Here is an 18,810-nt window from a genome sequence, read left to right on the forward strand (position 1 = left end):
CGCTTTCAAACTGCCAAAAGAATCCATTCTCTGCTCGCAGTCTAATCTTACAGGGTGCTCCTCAGGATCAAGACCTACAATTTATGTGACAGTTAAACGCCACTAAAAAAAAGTTCCACATGTGCAATAATGAAAGCAGGCCATTTTCTTGTGGAAGACAAGCTACATTTCACATGATAACACAGCTGTCACTATCAGCAATGAGGGACCAAGAACTAGAGTTGCCACAGGATTCGAAACCCTATTTGCAAAGTGAGGTAAAATACTGCCACCTTATATGGGTAGGTTTCATACAGAAAACCACCACGCTTCTAACTTAACTCCTTTACAGTTTTAAGATGGAGCAAGTACTAAAAAGAAAATACATAAGCTTGAGTGTCATATAAATCTCTTTGGCTCTTTTGTGCCTCCACTAGCTTGAGGCAAAAGAAATAGTCAGCTTTTCAGGATGGCCCAGCTAAAACGTTTTCCCTGCAAAAATGATTCCAACTATTCTGCCATCGTTTTCTGCTGCAGCTTCCAAGGAGACAGGAAACAGCAAAGCACAGGTTTCATGCTGAGCCAGACATCCAAATGCTCCTAACCTGCTACTCCCACGCAGCCTACTGTTCAGAGCTGAGCCCCTCCTGTCTCAGCTCAGGTCCATAAGGGGCAACTCTGCAACTGGCACACAGCCAATATCACCATGAAGCTCTGAAAAACTGTTCAGACATATACTTCAGGCCTGCCTTAATATTAGTTATTCAAAGTAAATGCTAAAGCTAATTGGATAGCAGAATTGTCAAGACACCATTTCAGTTGCTTGCAAAAGATTACAACCCAAAAGGAGCACAAGAGAAAGAGCTGCAGCCTTGCTCCACAGCATCATCTTAGATTCTCCTCATCTTCTCTGAGCAGCAGGGTGACACAAGAAGGTCCCACTCAGAAGCATCCCTTCTGCACAGATGCAAACATCTGGTAGGCAGGCCCAGAGAACAGGCTTGGACATCTGCACTCCAACATTATTCCCTGTCCCACAGTAAAAGAGGGGAGATTTACGTTAGATGTTAGGTGGAAATTTTTCACTCAGAGGGCAGTGAGGCGCTGGCACAGCTGCCCAGAGAAGCTGTGGTGCCCCATCCCTGGAGGCGCTCAAGGCCAGGTGGGGCAGCCTGAGTTGGTGGGGGGCAGCCCTGCCCACATTAGGGGTTGGGGCTACACAATCTTTGAGGTCTCTTCCAACCTAAGCTATTCTATGAAGCTCACTCCACTGATAACATTGCCCGCGTCTGCTTCCTTCCTGAACGGCTGAGAAAGTGGACAAAATCCTATGTATACATATGCAAAATAATCGAGAAAGCCAGACTTACTGGCATGAAAGAAAAATTAATGTATGAAGACCATGAGCAAAAAAATTCCCAAACAGCTATTTATAGCTTTGACCTTTTAGATTTTCTGCATCACTAACTCAAGAAACAGTCTGCTGCCTGGCAAGCAGAGGTGAATGAAAGCAGAGCACTGCCAACTTGCTCAAGAGATCCCTTACTGAGGGGATGCTGTCAGCACGAAATTTCAAATTTCTATCCAATACTATCACAAAAAACTTGTGGAATTACTGTAACATGATTTTTTGAAGGATGTGTGATAGGGTCATTCTTTGCTTTACACTCTTGTCACTAGTTGGTGCGTTAATAATAAATTGCAATGCTCTGCTGACAGCAGCGCTTCATGCAATGCACCACTGCATGCAATCTCCAGCATATGATTTTCTAGGGCTTGGAAGAAGTGCTTGCTCCCAGCAGAAGGAAAGGAAAAACAGGAATGATAGCTAAGAGTCTTATGCACCAAGGGTAGAGATCATTACTGCCACCCTCCCTACCAGTCCCCTTCTCAGAGGACTTTACTTTTTCTGTTTTTGTTTTTGTTTTTTTTTAATTTTAATCTTTAATATTGCAGTATTACACTTGGGACACTCTTCCCAAAGAGGACATCTTCTAAGATTTGATTTTTCGAATTGTTTTTCAAACTGGGGAAGGGGGCTCCTAAACAGAAGATGCGAGAAAGATGCCAGCATTACAAGAATGATGATGTTATGAATACACTTTCTAAACTCAGTGTATATTCTAGGCTTTGCTCTTCAAAGTTTTGTATTTTTCAAGCTTTGATGGGCTTGAAATTTTGTCTTGAAGCAGGTAGAAAACAGCAAAGATCACAGAAAGAGGAACTGAAAACACTGCACATTTTAATTCCTCCTAGAAGTTATGTAAATAAGAACACTTGTAAGCTGCATTCATGGACCACATTTTCATAATTATTGTTTATACATCCACACAGTATGGAGAAAAGGGAAAGTAAACAGTAACAGGACAATTTTTAGGCAGAAAAAAGCAAGACAGGGTGAAGGGTCTGGTGCTAAGATGTATTTGCAACAGCAAGTCTAGCAATGGATTTGTTTCTGCTCCCATTTGCCCAGTTTGGCAAGTAAGAAAGCTACTGCTAAGAGAAACATGAGCAACAATTACAAGAACTCAACAGCCACAAACTGTTTTGAGATTGACGTTCTCACAGAACATTAATCCTCAAACACTTTAAAGGTAAAAAGTATAATAGACTTTTCTTAACCTTGGTGGCTGCAAACAAACACTGTGTAGATAGCTCTGGCCAATTTTGTTCTTCCTGAAACATTCACACAAGATTCCCTTTTACAAAATGAATCTTTGCATCCTCTTCAATTTACTTGTAATGAAAATTAAGCTTTCAAAAAAAAGGACACTTCTTGAGCATTTACCTTACTCTTACCAAACCGAATTAATCTACTGGGCAACATTCAAAAGTACATTTGCTGAATAGCTTTTGGTATATGAACACAAGTTTTATGTTTACACAGCCTCTCACAGTAGTATCTAAGCAGCTAAAAAGCTGCTGTTACTGTACAAAGAATTACTTCTGGGACATAACTCTCAGTTTTACATTCTACAGAAGAAAAGTATGTTTTGTCAGTCTTTTTCTCAGTAACCTCGGGCATCAACAGTCTTACAAGCACGCTGAAGGACTCATTTGGAGGGAATGTGACAGCAAGCAGAGGGAATTAACTACAAGAAACATTTCTCCTATTTGCAGTTATCTGACTTCAGCCCTCAAGAAAGCAAGCATCAAATATGGAGAAGGCAGCCAACAAATTCTCCCCAAGAAGGGCAACAGATGGGAATCGTTGCTAGGATGGATTTCAGCACTGCATTGTACATAAACACCAATGGAAAAGGACTCAATTAGCAAATGCAGATCCAGTGAGAGTGGTGATAGGTGTTAATAGGCAGGGAAGGCAAAATAAAACTCTTACTGAAGGGAACAAGTGAATAGTGAGAAAGTAGCAGGAGAGTAAGCACTGCTCCTATGTAACTCGCCCACTGGGGTGTCCCACTGTTCTATCCCAAAGCAGAAAGAAGGCATCCTTCTCACACACACATATACATGAGCCATTTCCTTCTGTAGCATGCTTTCAAATCACAAGACCAGACCAGCTTTTTCAATATCAACATGAGTCAACTACATGTCTTCAATGCCAAAAGTCATGATGGGACACCAGAGCTCCTGTATTAGTCCCACACTGAAGAAAAACAGTATCATGGAAGCAACAGGTAACAAAAGAATGAGCTGGCACCAGTTCAAAGCTCACTATTTCAAGGCATAGAAACTTGAAAACGACATGTCAAAAAACACTGGTAACCAGTCTTTAAGCTTGGTTCTTACCTCAGCAGGTTTCTTTTGTTCATTTGCTGGTGTTTTTGACTTGCTCCTGTATTTAGCACAAGAAGAAAAGGAAGTGGAAGGACCTGTTTAAAAAAACAAACAAAAAAAGAACCATTACAACTAATTTCAATTCGCAGTCACTCAGTACAACACAAGGCACTCCAATCTCATGACTTATCTAATTCTTGACAAGATATGGGCAAAAACCTCTTCTGTAGCCTGTAGGCTTGAATACAGCTCCTTCTTTTCCACTTGTTCTTTGTAAAACCGCAGCACTCTGAACTTTTGGGTACATTCTGCTCTGCTCAATACAAGTGTGAATAACAGAACAAACATGCAGACCACTGTCCTTCATTGCCTTTCTATCAGAAGTGGAAGGAGGAGCAAAACTCAGGACAGAGCTTGCACGTGCTAGAAAAGCAAAGTGAAAAAAAAAAAAGCAGTGATACTAGAGGATACTGATGAGAAAGGCAGGAAAGTATAGTGCAATGTCTAGACATCTCAGAGCAACACGTTAGTTCGGTATGTTGCTGAGCTGTAATAAACATGCTAATGAATCAGCTGTTAAATACAGCGTTATTAGATGGGCACAAGTTTTAAAGAAACAAGCAAGACTCTGCCTTACAGTTTCTTAATAAGCACAAGAGGAAGCCGCAACCTCAGCCAGATGTGCTAAGGAATTTTTAACGAATTTCACGGACTTGTCTACCAGGCTATTAGGCCACCAGACCGAAGAGGAATGATGAAGAACCAGATGCTGCAACATGAGCTCTAACAGCTCGGTCTTAAGGCTGAGGCTCGGCATATGAGACAGCAGGACTTTCAGATAGATCAAGCCATACAAAGACTTCCTCTGGACAGAGAAGTTTCTCTTGGAGTAAAGAATTATTTTTCTCAACTCTGAAAAAATTATCCTCAATTTCTAAGTAAATTTAACTCCACCACAAGTTTAGTCTCCTTTTCCTCCCAAAACAGGATCTAGAACATAGAAGACCACAGAAGATGAGACGAAATCAACGAAGAAACACTGTTTTAATTATACGAGGTAAAACAGTTTGCCCTCAAACCACAGAAGGAAACCACAAGGAGGTGACAGACCAAAGAAAAACTAGCACATGCTACTTACTCTCATTGTCTGAACTGTCACTGGTGCTCAGATGCCTGTGGCGTTTCATCCTGACGCATCCTAAGGAAGAAAAAAAAAAGTGTTGATGGTGACCATCAGAAGATGACACACTGTGTGGACCTGCCAGCTCATGCCAGTTCCAGAGTAGAAAAGGAAAAATTCCCCTGAAGGAGAATTTTTGGGCACCATGTATGGAAACGATCACCCCCAGTCTTGTTATCTCTTCACAGAATACACAATCACAGTTCACATTTAAGGGAAAAAAAACCAAGCCCAAAGGGGTCCAGGTAAAACGAAGGGCACTTTTTAAATAATTACAGAAAATGGAGGCTGATGCCACTGAAATCTTCTGGTCACAACCTAGGTAACGTTAGCTCTTTAGTTTGTGAAGCCATCAAAGGTATAAGCAAGAAATTCTTACAGAAATTCCAGGGCAACTCCATTAATAACAAGATATCAGGCTTTTTGGAGTCAGTTTTTAGACATACAACATGTACGGAGAGTGGAGAAGGTGAAAATTCTGAATAATTACTTAACAAAGGAAGGATCACAGTAGGGACCACTAGGCATTCCAAACAAGTACCAACACAACTGCATGTACATTCCCATCAGTCCTGCCATCCAATAACATTCCACATTACATTTGTTAAACACAAACTAATAGCAGTTTACATGAATACTGGTAAATGAAAATCATCCTTATCCTTTTTAATGGCTTGAACGTGAAAATCATTAGATAAAAGAATCAACAACAACAGAAAGTGCTTTGTTTTCTTTTTTTCGAAGCACAAGACAAGCATAAGCAAGTTACAGACTTCAGGACAGAATTCTGGGTACATGAAATATCTGTGGTACCAGAGCTGCCAGCCTGACTGTACCTGAAGCTCAAACAGCTCCATTTCTTAAATAAAACAAAATCATATGCTTTTTTAAAAAAAAAAAAAGAAAGAAAAAGAACAGGGAAAAAAAAAAAGAAAAAAGAAAAAAGAGAGAGAGAAGGAGGGAAGGAGAGAAAAGAGAGAACAAGCACAGCTAAATAGCCCATTTGATAAACTCTCCACATTAGTTACTGTAAATGGGTCCTGAGATTATCCAAAGGCCAGGGGATAAACAGGATTTCCGGATAAGAGAAGCCTATCCAAAGGCTTTGAACGGATTGCAACTGAACCGTTTGCAGCTGAATTGCTTAATTTAGCGGAAATTTTCAGCAGCCTTTACACTTAAGTGTGAGTTTGATCAGTGCATTTAGATTCAGTACTCAAAGTTTCAAATTCTCCTTTGATCTATCTTTCATAGAAACACACTGCCCACACCACCAGAAGCTGAAAAGGTAAATGAGGCATGTGTTTTTCAGCTCAGCATACACAGAAAGCCAGAGTTGGGTATTTAGCCTGAAGGGGACAGTGATTAACAGGACAAGGTATCCCTTTAAAAGCTTACCTATAAGCTCCCACCAGATAACTTACTTCATATAATCAGCCTTGCTCCGGGCTCAAGCAACCTGGGGGCCACCTCAACCCCAAGAGCAGTGCCCAGCAGCTACACATCTAGCAAAAAATCTGTCTGCCAGGCAGAAAGGCCTCAGGCCAGAAGGTCTCTTTTTTGTACATGTTTGGGGAGCTAAGCACTAGGCAGCGAGGGAAGGAGAAGATGACTGCTCTCATCTTGCCAGTTCCTGCAGTTCAAAGGTGTGGGCTTCAACCAAAAGCAGCTAAAATGGCACTGCCTGGGTGAGGGCTTCTCCCCCCCAGAGCCAGGCTTGCCACAGACCAAGCCCTGCTGGGAAGGAGCAGGCTCCACCTGCCTCCTTTGCTGTGGCTGCAGCTCCATGCAGCCCTGTTGCCCACACCCTCGGGCACACTGCAGGGCCTTAGGAGATGCTGAGAAGCCACATATACGTGTGTGGAGAAGCACTGCTCATTGCCATTCCTTAGCACTCGCTGTTCGCTTCATTTTTATGTTGGGATGAATTTTTGAGCAGCTGTTAAAAGGTGCTGAAAGCTTATGGCAGGCGACTCTCGTCTTTTATAGCCTACATAAACATGCAGCAATAAAACCTCTTTGCTCCACGTTCAAGACAGCAGCTGAGGAGCACAGCGTTCAGTTAGCGGGGTTAAATGCAAGGTCAGAGCACAGCACGGCAGGGATGGCTGGGCACTGGGCAGGGCAGAGAGGAGATGGCTACTTTGGGGACAGCGCACAGAAACAGTAAATGTAAAAAAAAAACCCACCACTGTACACCTCTGCTAACCAGTGAGAAAAAACACCACATTTACAGATGCTGCATTTCAGCCGTGGATTTATAGCAGCTCAGGCAGCAGATTTACACCTCCATCACAGCAGACAGCAGCAGTTACCCAGGGTAAGAGCCCCGCGCAGTAATAATGCTGGATTGCAGCCTGATTTCTGCAGCAGTATTAACTGCAACGACCATGAATAAGAACCCACTGAGCTACAACAAATCACAGAGCGCTGTGCCCAGAAGACAGGCCATTAGGGTGAGCAGCATGCTACGCACTCTCCATAGGTGCCCACCTGGCGTGGGATGCAGCACTGCTGTGCTAGTGCCACCTCTGTGGGGAATGGGAGAGCCCAGGCATGGAGAAACAGCCATCATCTGTCCCCTGCTCATCTGGAAGGGTGGAGATGCACACGTGGTTCAATTTTGTCCCTTTTCTAATTTCACCCTCAAAAACTACGGTGATTATGTCTAGAATAAGGGAGACATCGGGAAAAGATCAGATATGAAAGTGAGAAATAAATTCATGAGAATACCAACGCCCTTTTCTAGGTTCAGAATACCAGTTATAATGAATGACATGGCAACCCAAAACGAGAACTAATTTATTTCTTAACACACAAAAAGAAAAAAAAATTTCATAATGGATAATATTTTTTCCACAGAATAGTTCAAAGAAGAAATTCAGAAAACTGCCTCAAGTAGATGCTACTTATAAAGGAAAAAGAGATGAGAAAAGATGAGCTGTCATTAGGAACATGATGGAAATGTCGCACAGAGAGCAGCTAAAAACAGCCTCTTTCCAATTCCTTTATCTTCATTCAGGCTTTTTGCAAATTTGCCTGTGGAACTTTTGGTCTGGATTTGAGAATTTACTTTTACACTTCAAACTTCCCAGTAGTTCCCATGCAGAAGCTAAGAAAAGCAACGAGTGTCATACAGACAAGAACTTCCACGCTACAGAACAAAGGAGGGAAGTGGCTTCAAAAAATTCAAATAAACCTTACATCTCATTTCCCAGTTACCAAGTAATAATTCTCACTCTCATGAAAGATAAGAAGGGGTGCTTTGGCTGCGGACTCAAAATGTACTCAAGCCTTCTGGTGAAACACAGATCACCTTAGAAACAAATACTGAAATATGGGAATGTAACATCTTTTGGTATAATTTTTTTTTTTAAATCAACAGAAGGACTAACAGATCACTCACATGACAACAAATACAAACTTGAAAGATGCTCACCTTCAGAGATCTTTTAAACGAAATATAAAATGAAGGAGTAACATTAAGAAATCACCACGTCGCAAGCAAAGAGGCACTCGACTCTCCAGGCAGCTACTGCAGTGGAACATTCCTCTGCTATGGATTTTAATGCCAGATACCAGAACAGTTCCTGGACTCGAGCCACGCTCCACACCGGCTGTGTGCACGTCCCTGATCTCACCCAAGAGCTAAGGGGAATAACCAAAGGTCCAGAAAAAAGGAATCCACAAAGCCAGAGAAATCCTCCTCCCTGACCCCAACAGCAGAAGGAGGGTCAGCACGCTCTACATCCTTCGGGCACACAAATAAAACACAGAAGCATGTTCTCCTGAGCCACAGGCAGTGAAGTGACACTGCCAGCAACCACCTGGTTTCCCAAACACTGCCTGGATGGAGCTGGGACTTGTGCTGCACCCAGCTCATCCTCCTTTGCCCGGAAAACCAGGAAAAAGCCAACCTTCACTCACCTAGTTGGAACTAGATAACCCAAGCTACAAGTAATCAATGTATCAGCCAGCACACACAAGGATGTGGTAAGAGAGACAATATCAGTATTTCTAAAGCCTAGGGGAGATGTTTTATGATTAGTCATTTCTAAGTTATGGTTGCTCCTTTTGGCTTACCCTCCAGTACCTGCACTATACAAATTCCAGTATCTCCACAAAAAACAGCCACTTGGTTTTGCCACTACTCTTTCCTCTCCCCCAGGAAAGCCAGCAGAGCACTGAGTGAAGGCTCTTTCCATCTCTTAACAGTCAGTTATCATGCATTACTCAAAAAACCAGTCAAGCAGTACATGTAAACAGTAGACAGTTCACAACATTTCAGAGCCCCAAAACACCTGCAGAAACATTTTTCCCTGTTCAATTTGCATCAAAGTAAAAAGCTAAATTTGTAACACAAACCATTAAGGGTCTATCCTCTTGTCCTAGCATATCTTTCAGTAGTTTTGAGCCTCTCAGTACAAGAGAGGCATTGAGGCCCTGGAGCATGTTCAGAGAAGGGCAGTGAAGCTGTGAAGGGTCTGGAGCACAAGTCTTATGGGGAGTGGCTGAGAGAACTGAGATTGTTCAAACTGGAGAAGAGGAGGCTCAGGGGAGACCTTGTAGCTCCATACAACTGCCTGAAGGGAGGTTGGGGGTCAGCCTCTTCTCCTGTGTTAACTAGCGACAGGATTAGAGGGAATGGCCTTAAGATGCACCAGGGGAGATTCAGGTTGGGTGTCAGAAAATAATTCTTCTCTGAGAGAGTGGTCAGGCACTGGATTGGGCTGCTCAGGGAGGTGGTGGAGTCACCATCCCTGGAGGTGTTCAAGAAATGTTTAGATGTTGTACTGAGGGACCTTAGTGCAGACCCTTTTCCTAGTGGTTTAGTGGATTCACCTACTGGTGATTGGTGGACAGTTGGACCAGATGATCTTGGAGGTCTTTTCCAACCTATCATGCCACAGTAAAAGAGGCAGCAGAAAGGATGAGGTACCTGAGCCTGAACTCAACACAGCACATCATGCAAGAGACACCAGAGATAAGTGCACAAAATGAACCCTTAAATCCAGGTAGGATTTCTGAACAAAACAGAATCCCTGGGGTATAACAGTCCTTTCTTCCTGGCTTCAGTTTGCTGAAGAGAATGGTTAAACATGTATGTGAGAAACGCAATACCTGGGAAGACATTTAGAGAAGGAAGAGGAAGCAAAAAATTTAGGGAACTGCAACACAAATGCAAAAAACAGATTAACTTTCAAGTGGGACAAACAATAGCATGCTTTCCCTGTCTTATTAAAAAGAAAAACAGCATCTATGTATATAAATGAAATGACAAGCTATATGCAAATCCCAGATAAAAATTCTGTACTTGCATTGTACAATATGCCTTGTCTCCAAAAGAAATAAAAGAGGGAATAAGGGAAAAAGAAAAAAGGAAAAAAAGGCAGAGGCAGTAGGTAGAAATTTCCAAGTCTTCAAGATGTGGCTTATGTAACTGTTAAATTTAGATTAGGAAGCAGATTATCTCGAAAGGTCTTCAGGAAATGTACTACAGTAAAACCATTTAAATAGGTCAAATTTCATAGTCAACTGTCAGGGAAATTACAAAATATGAACAGAGTTAATACAACCTTTCAAATAACTAGAGGTAGAGGGATCACTTGTGTTTGAGTTTTTTATTATTATTTTTTAATATCCTATCCAACCTCACAGAGAGGCTACATAAATGGGAAAAAACACCCACTCAGAGCCTGTGCTAGCAATATTTGCTGCAATGAAAAGGTTTGAAAGGTTAAACAATTCATAGGAAAGAAAGCTCAGGAAAGAAGTAACATTGTTTCTCTATTTCACTCCAACCTGAAAATTAAATAAATGAGTAATATGCTCCTACCAGATGCACGAACCCCACAGCAGCGCGACCACATACAGCCCATCCTCCCTTCACCTTCAAAGGAAATTTTTTTATTATTATTATTTAATCTTTAAAGACTGTAGTGAGCCTACCACACACTAAAACTCTTCTTGCTGCTACTCCACATTAGCACGAAGCACTTACCGTCCATCATTTTGCTTGGTGGTTACAGGAGGAGGGTCGGCGATGCCACCTGATGCTTACAACAGGTTGTGTGGGTGAAGCACAACCCACCCAGGCACAACTGCCTCCCCTACCTGCAAAACCAACATACAGCTCTTCACTGCTGTGTGTGAAGGCAGCGGGACGTTTCCATCAGGCAGCTTCACCCACATTATGTTTCTCTCTTTAAAGAAAGCTGCATGCTTTGCCTGAGCACAACCCAGCCACATGGGCCAGGCAGATACTGATGTATTTCTGCCCATTAAACACTTACACCTTCAGCACCAATCCTGAAGGCAACATGAATCTGAACAGAATCAATTTCAGAGAATACCACTGGATGGACATAAATTAAACCAATAAACAAACACACACATGGCTGCTCAGGGCCGCAGGCAGGATCCTTACCCTCCCCGCAGTGCTGCTCTCAGTTGTGTTCGAGGCTGAAAAATTAGGACACGGCCCCACTGGCTGCAGAGAGAAGAGAGAAGAGAAGCATACCAGGCCTGCTCCTCACCCACATCCAACGGCCAAGCAGCAGCTCCAGCACATCCAGATCAGGAGATGTGTGCAAAGAAGAGGGTGGGGGAGAGCAGTAGCCCAGGGCTGTACTAATTGATTCCCAAAGGACAGCCGGCAGCAGGGAGTGAGTTCAAACACAGACCCCAGCCTACACATGCACAGAACCACAGCAGTGGGTTTTGCAGAGAAGCAGCCATCCCTGTGCTAGGAACACGTTCACATCAAAGAGGGTCCTGCAGCAGAGGTGAAGCTGCTGATGAGGTTTGCTATCTGCTTTATCAAGTTCCTCAAGATAACTGGCGCTTGACATCAATGCTAAGGCATCTAACTACCAAGGGATAAGAGAAAAGACAAAATAAAACAGACCTAAAATATCACAAACCGATGTGAACTCACTCAGCAAAGGTACTGCCAAGGACAGCATCAGCCTTGGAGAAGACTGCTGTGGATGTGCTGCTACCTCTGAAGGAGCAGCCCCTGCACCAGGGCTGCCACCTAGAGCCAGGCAGGCACTGAGGGATCCACAGAGGGTCTGCAGTCACAGTGAGGGAGTGTGTCTCACCAACACCACCAAGCAGAAGAAACTAGGAGTATTTCTTGTGGCTTTCTATTTTAAGAACTGCTATGATTCACGTTACCTCAGTTCCTGGTGCTGCGCGGTCTTTACAGTCCCCACCCTTACAACAGGCTCACGTTCAGCTGAAGTCCCCAGTGTCTCAGCACTGCAGTGCAGCACCACCCCACAGCAGGTGGGAGCTTCCACAAAGGGGGACAGTAAGGACACAGGATCACAGGTGGGAAACACAGCCAGTAAACTAGGTACTGCCTGGATTCCTAACCAGGGAGGCCTGATGGCAGCTGCAGCTCCTCACAGGGAGCGGAGGGGCAGCGCTGAGCTCTGCTCTGTGTGACAGCGACAGGGCCCGAGGGAACGGTGTGGAGCTGTCAGGGGAGGGCAGATGGGGGTCAGGGAAAGGGGCTGCACCACAGGGCGGTGGGCACAGAACAGTGGGCACAGCCCGAAGTGCTACAGTTCAGGGAGCGTTTGGATGCTGCTCTCAGACATAGGGTCTGAATTTTGAGTGGTGCCATGTGGAGCCAGGAGTTGGACTCAGTTATCATTGTGGATCCTTTCCAACTCAGGATGTTCTGTGATTCTATGACATTATCAAAGAGGGAAGAGTGTAGAAATACATACTGTTTGGGATTAAAAGTCAACATTTTTTTATACTACTAACAGCATAGTCAATAGTTCCCATATTCTGCAAGATATTTAAATTAATCACACTTTTTTCATACTTGCTAATAAAAAATTAAAATAGGTTTTACTGTTCTTTTTTTCCCTCTAAATCTCAAGTGATAAAAGCACTGACAACAGTAACCTGCATTAAATATTTTATTTGTTTTGACTCATTCATTTCTTGCTATAATGCTTTAAAAAAAGCTAACTGCTTTGCTACAAAGTTTGCATCTCTAGCAAAACCTAATGGTTTGCAAGGAGGCAGAAAAACACTGAGTTAGACACAACTTTATAATCTACTCAAAGAATGAGAGAAAGAGAAAGCAAGAACACAAATATTTTCCTATTAGGAAACATTAATTTGTCCATTTCTTTCCTCATCTGACAAGAAATGGTTTTCATTAACAAGTTTAAAACAAACAATCTGGACGATTAACTTTTCCTACTAAAAAAACAGCAGCAAGGGAATCGCTGGATACAAACAATTAAAGGGAACATGATATCACAGCCAGAACTCAAAATATTCGGAACATTCCAAATCTTTAGTTGAATACTGAAATCCTGCTATATTTTCTATTATTTCCTGTTATGACATTTTCATGCAGTTATTAGTTCTCCATGTCAAAACATGAAAATATAAGCAAAAACTTACTAAAAGGAATGAAAGCATTGTTTTGGTTTTAAGAATGTTTTAAAAGGCTACAAAACTTGTCTTAATAACTGCTAACCTCAGATTACTTGTAATGCCCAGACAGCTAATTTAATGTTATGTGCTACAATCTGTAAGACTGAGAAAGACCTAAGATGTTTTAGCCGGTTTTAAGCAGATTTATAAAAACATAAATAGCATTCTAGGCTTCTATAAATCACCCAACTCAGGTGGACAATGACATCCTGAAAAAGTTACTGTGACCAACAGGGGCCCACTAGGGCTGACACTGCCATGAAAGGGATGACTGCAGCTGCTCAAGGTTTCTACAATGCCACAACTTGTTGGAGAAAGCAGTAAGGACTTGGGTCAATCCGATCACATACAGTTCAGTTTGTCATCCAATGGCCAAGTTGAGGCAAAAGCACATTTTCACGACAGCAGCACTCAAATAGGAGACAATGTACTTTCTATGCCAGGAGGATTAAAGAATTGTTGCAGCTGACCTGCCGAAGCTGCAGGGTTGTGAGATGCTGAATCTGACTCCAAAAGAAGTCCCACCATCCATTCTCCACTCTTGTACTGGGATGAACATAAAAAACTACAAGCCACAGAAGTAGGAAGGTGTTTCACCACATCTTTATTCACAGTTAAGAGCCCTCAATATGCTGCAGCTGCTGACAAGATAAGAAATAAGATCTCTGCTGAGAAACGGGGAGAAAAAAAAAAAATGAGAGGCTGCAGCTAAAAACACAGCTGTAAAATTGAATGAACAAAACTAGAATTGAGATCTGCCATAGCAGATTCACCCCCTACAGCACAGGTGCTCTTAAGACACAACAATCCATCACAAAATCTGCAGCTGATGTTTTAAAAGTGCAACCCCAGCTTGGTGGGGAGGGTTTTGTTCTGTTTTTCAATAGACTTGTACTGGAGTCTCCTTCTTTGCAAACCTTACTTGGTGCAGCTGGAGAGATGAGGAAAGGATGCAGTTGCAGAAAGTACCAGAGCTCTGCAACAGAAAGATGGCACAACTGAACCTGCACCCAGGCCTTAGCAGAATGAAATCACAAAGGTTGGAAAAAGCTTCAGGATCACTGAAGTCAACTACCAGCCCGACCTACTAAGACCCACCACTAAACCATGTCCACATCCACAGATCTCTTAAATACCTCCACACATGGGGACTCCACCACTTACCCAGGCAGCTGGTTCCAATGCCCAATCAACCTTTCTATGAAGAAATTCTTCCTGATATCCAATCTAAACTTGCCCTGGTGCAAATTGAGACTGTTTCTTTACGTCCCATCACCAGTCACCTGAGAAAAGAGACCAATGCCATCTCACTGCAGCCTCCTTTCAGGCAGTAGTAGATAGCAGAGGTATCCAGTCTCCTTTTCTCCAGTCTCTCAACCCCAATTTCCTCAGTTGTTCCTCTCAATTCCAATTCTCTCAGCTGTTCCACATAAGTCTTGATTTCTAGTCCCTTCTCCAGCTTCTCTGAATGCATTCCAGCAACTCAATGTCCTTCTTGTAGTGAAAGGCCCAGAACTGAACACACCACTCAAAGTGAGGTCTCACAAGTGCCGTACAGAGGACAATTATTTCCCTTGTTCCTCTGGCCACACTAGTTCCGATACAAGCCTGGATGCCACTGGCCTTCTTGGCCACTTGGGCACACCGTTGGCCAGTGTTCAGCCAGCTGTCAACAAGTACTGCCAGGTCCTTTTATTTAGGCAGCTTTCAAGGCACTCTTCCCCCAATCTATATTGCTGCACGTTACCAAGTCTTGCTCAATGCCATGTGATTGGACTTGGCCAGTCTAGGCTATTCAGATCCCTCTGCCTTCCTACTTCCAAAGAGATCAATACTCCCACCCAACTTACTGTCATCTGCAAACTCAGTAAGGGTGCATTTAGTTTTCTCATCCAGGTTGCAGACAAAAACATCAAACAAAACTGGCCTCAATGCTTGAGCCCTGGGTAATGTCACTGGTGACTGGCCACCAACTGTATTGAGCTCCATTCACCGTGACTCTCTGAGCCCAGCAATCTAGCCAGTTTTTCACCCAGCAAACCATACACCTGCTGAAGGTCTAGAATTGCCAGTTTCTCTAGGAGAGAAACTGCATATCATTTTGTCGAAACATTTACTTCATTTGCTTTAATAAAATTCAAGTAAACAATCCACAGCCTTCCCTTCATCTTTTAAGTGGGTCATCTTGTCATAGAAGTAAATCAGGTTAGTCAGGCAGGACCTGCCCTTCAAAAATCCATACTGATGCTTCTGATTACTTGATTGTCTCTAAGGTCCATGCAATGGCATTCAAGATGATCTGCTCCATGATCTTCCTGGTACTGAGGTCAGACTGACAGGTCCCTAATTCCCTGGATCCTTCTTCCTACCCTTCTAGTAGATAAGAGTCACATTTGCTAACCTTCTGTTAATTGGGACCTCCTTAGTTAGCCAGGACTGTCAGTAAGATATTAAAAAGAAGCTTGTGAGCATTGCCTCCAGCTTCTTCAATGTCTTGGCTGAATCAAGTCTTGCACCACAGACTTACAGATGTTTAAAAGATGTAGAAGGTCACTCAGAGTTTCCCATCGGATTACAGAGGCTTCATCTCAGCCCCCATCACCATCTTCCAACTCAGGAAGCTGGGTACTCTGGGAACAACCGACATTGCTAATGACGAGCCATTGCTAAAGACCAATGCAAAAAAGGCATTAGCTGCCACAGCCTTATCTTCATTTACATCAATACATTTTCCCTCACTGATTTTCCTCACGCTGCAGTTGTGCTGCAGGAGCAGCATAGGTCCTGGCTGATCCTTTGGCTGTACTCTGCAAGGAAGGTAGAAGGCAGCTGCCTGCTTAATCTCCAAGTCAGTACGTACACAGCGATGCCACAGCACCTGAAGGACACCAGTAAAAGGTCTTAGGTAGATGAAAAATAAGGACATTAATTGTACAACTCTAAAAATGAGGTCCTTGTACATTCCCAAATCAGCTGTAGCATCAAATGTTTTATGAGAACACCCCACAGAACTGAATGGTGATACATCCTTCCAGCAAGGTCTCATAACAGTGAAGCACACCAATACAAGCCTGTCTGGTTTCATCTACTGTGCCTACTGGACTATACAGAAAAATCTTTATTGATGATCAACACTAACAAATCACTCATTTTTGCTAAGAACAGGGAGTATTTTCTCCCTCGCTCTGGTACCACTGAAGAAAATGTATCTGCAGAACTTGAAGCTCCAGATCCAGCTGTACAGGGAGCATGCCATGGCTTGAGGATAAGAGATGAAACAGAGTGAGACTAACTAGGTGAGAAAAGAGGATGTAGAACAGGAAAAATCTGCCACAAGTGGTAAAGAAAAGCAGACTACTCACTGCTTCTCATGGCCCAGAAGACCAACGACACACAAAATTAAGGGGCAAAATTTAAGTCATTAAAAGCAAAAAAAAACCCAAACAAACAATCCAAAATGTCTTTACACAAAATTGGTTAGAGAATCTCAGTCCTATGAGATGTTGCAGGGGTTGAAAAGTAAATAGATAGAAGAGAATTTGGCAAGCAGAGGATGAGGGCAATTAAACACAACATATGACATAATTTGCCATTCACACAATCCCAAAGTCAAAAATCTACAAGAAATAGAGTGAGTGTACACTAGTGCAACAATGGTATCTTTTCCTCAGTGTCCACGTCTGACCATTATTGGATATAGTGACTGGTCTAATTAACTAATGGAGTTAATATGAAACCAGAGTTACACTGAAAAGTTCACATCCATGCAATGGATCTTCTTTTTTAAACGCATCAGTTCCCAACCTGATCTCTGTGAACTATGGATCAGATATGTGATCTACACCATGGTAAATACTGAAAATAGCACATTTATCAGAAAAAAAATGGAAGACTGTGTGGAAGAAATAGACCTGGGGGTGTTGGCTGGCGCTTGGCTGAACATGAGCTAGTAGTGTGCCCAGGTGGCCAAGAAGGCCAATGGCATCCTGGCTTGTATCAAAAATAGTGCTGCCAGCAAGAGCAGAGAGGTGATCATCCCCCTGTACTCAGCATTGGTGAGGCTGCACCCCAAGAGCTGTGTACAGTTTTGGACCCTTCACTACAAGACATGGAGGTCCTGGGTTGCATCCAGAGAAGGGCAACGAAACTGGCGAGAGGTATGGAGCACAAGTCTGATGAGGAGCAGCTGAGGGAACTGGGATTGTTCAGTGTGCAGAAGACGAAGTTCAGGGGAGACTTTATCACTTTCTACAACGACCAGAAAGGAGATGGTGGTGAGCTGGGGGTTGGCCTCTGCTCCCTTGTAACCAACAGTAGGACAACAGGGAATGGCCTCAAGCTGTGCCAGGGGAGATTCAGGTGAGATACTAGGAAAAATTTCTACTACCAAAGAATGGCCAGGTGCTGGAACAGGCTGCCCAGAGTGGTGGTTGAGTCATTATCCCTGGAGATGTTAAAGAAACATTCAGATGTTGCACTAAGGGATGTGGGTTAATGGGGAAATACTGGTGGCAGATGGATGGTAGGAGTATGTGATCTTGGAGGTCTTTTCCTACCTTGGTGATTCTGTGAATGGAAGAAGCAGCAAACAGCATCCTGAAACAACTCAAAACATATGTGTGCATATGCACATACATTATGCATGTGTAGATGTACAAATTATATAAACTATTCCAAAAGCACGTAAGGGAAAGCTGTCTCTGCCTTATGTTACTGTCATTGGAGGTGCAAGTTCTCCCTTTTGTAATCACAATAAAGAATGGTAAAATTCATGATTAAAATCTCCATGACTTCTACATAGCTAATTGAAGAACTGTTTCAGGAAAACAGTTGCTTTGGAATCTGTTACTCTGGCATTTCTTGTCATTTTTAGTATCCGCCACAACGTAGCAGGGAGGAACCTATTTATATCTATTCCTAACTCCTACAGCCATGTCAGCATCTCATAGAAATATCTACCAAACACACACTGTTGCAAAAAAAGTCTTTACTCCCTTTTCCAGGTGTTGCAGAGTTTAACAAAGATAAGAGAAAAACAAAGACAACGTTCTGTACGGAGTTAAAAATGGCTCAACCAAGTTTAAGCTGAAGGATATTAACAGGAAAACAAACAAATCAAAAACAGGCTGTGAAAATTTCTCAAGAACTTTTAAAGTTTCCAAGTTCAGAAGATGGAACAGGATGATAGATAATACTTCTGCAGAGCAGGAATTACTTGAGTTATAGCATTCCTGAAGGCGATTAAGAATGCATTCCTGTAAGTGACAAGTTAGTAAGCAGATACACAATGCAGAAAAACACATAGAAGTTTATCAAATTCTTCTTTTTTTTTTCAGCCAAACATTTTAGTCCGCTGAGATGTGATCCCTTTCCTCACAGTCCTACATCTGAAGTTTAAGAAGCCACTGCACTTCCATTTCCTTCAGTTTTTCTAAATCTAGATGACT

At 42.8% G+C, this 18,810-nt stretch overlaps 1 protein-coding gene across 11 annotated transcripts in view; it reads right to left on the reverse strand.

Annotated features, from left to right (window-relative positions):
* Positions 1-18,810, reverse strand: part of JADE3 (jade family PHD finger 3) — a 62,114-nt gene that overhangs the window by 25,711 nt on the left and 17,593 nt on the right. For 8 of the 11 annotated variants that reach the window (XM_090126545.1, XM_090126512.1, XM_090126488.1 and 5 more), the window contains 2 exons: positions 4,856-4,915; positions 3,730-3,812 (listed from right to left, as the gene is read on the reverse strand). In XM_090126545.1, coding sequence (XP_089982671.1) covers positions 3,730-3,812; positions 4,856-4,904 — 132 coding nt within the window. In that variant the 5' untranslated portion in view covers positions 4,905-4,915. Of the gene's footprint in view, positions 1-3,729; positions 3,813-4,855; positions 4,916-5,276; positions 7,355-7,390; positions 7,725-10,898; positions 12,688-18,810 lie in introns of those variants that run through there. The other 3 variants (XM_090126481.1, XM_090126474.1, XM_031596168.2) reach the window with 3 other exon arrangements.

This window comes from Phasianus colchicus, chromosome 1 (assembly GCF_987193195.1).
Source record: "Phasianus colchicus chromosome 1, bPhaCol1.hap1.1, whole genome shotgun sequence".
Lineage (NCBI taxonomy): Eukaryota > Metazoa > Chordata > Aves > Galliformes > Phasianidae > Phasianus > Phasianus colchicus.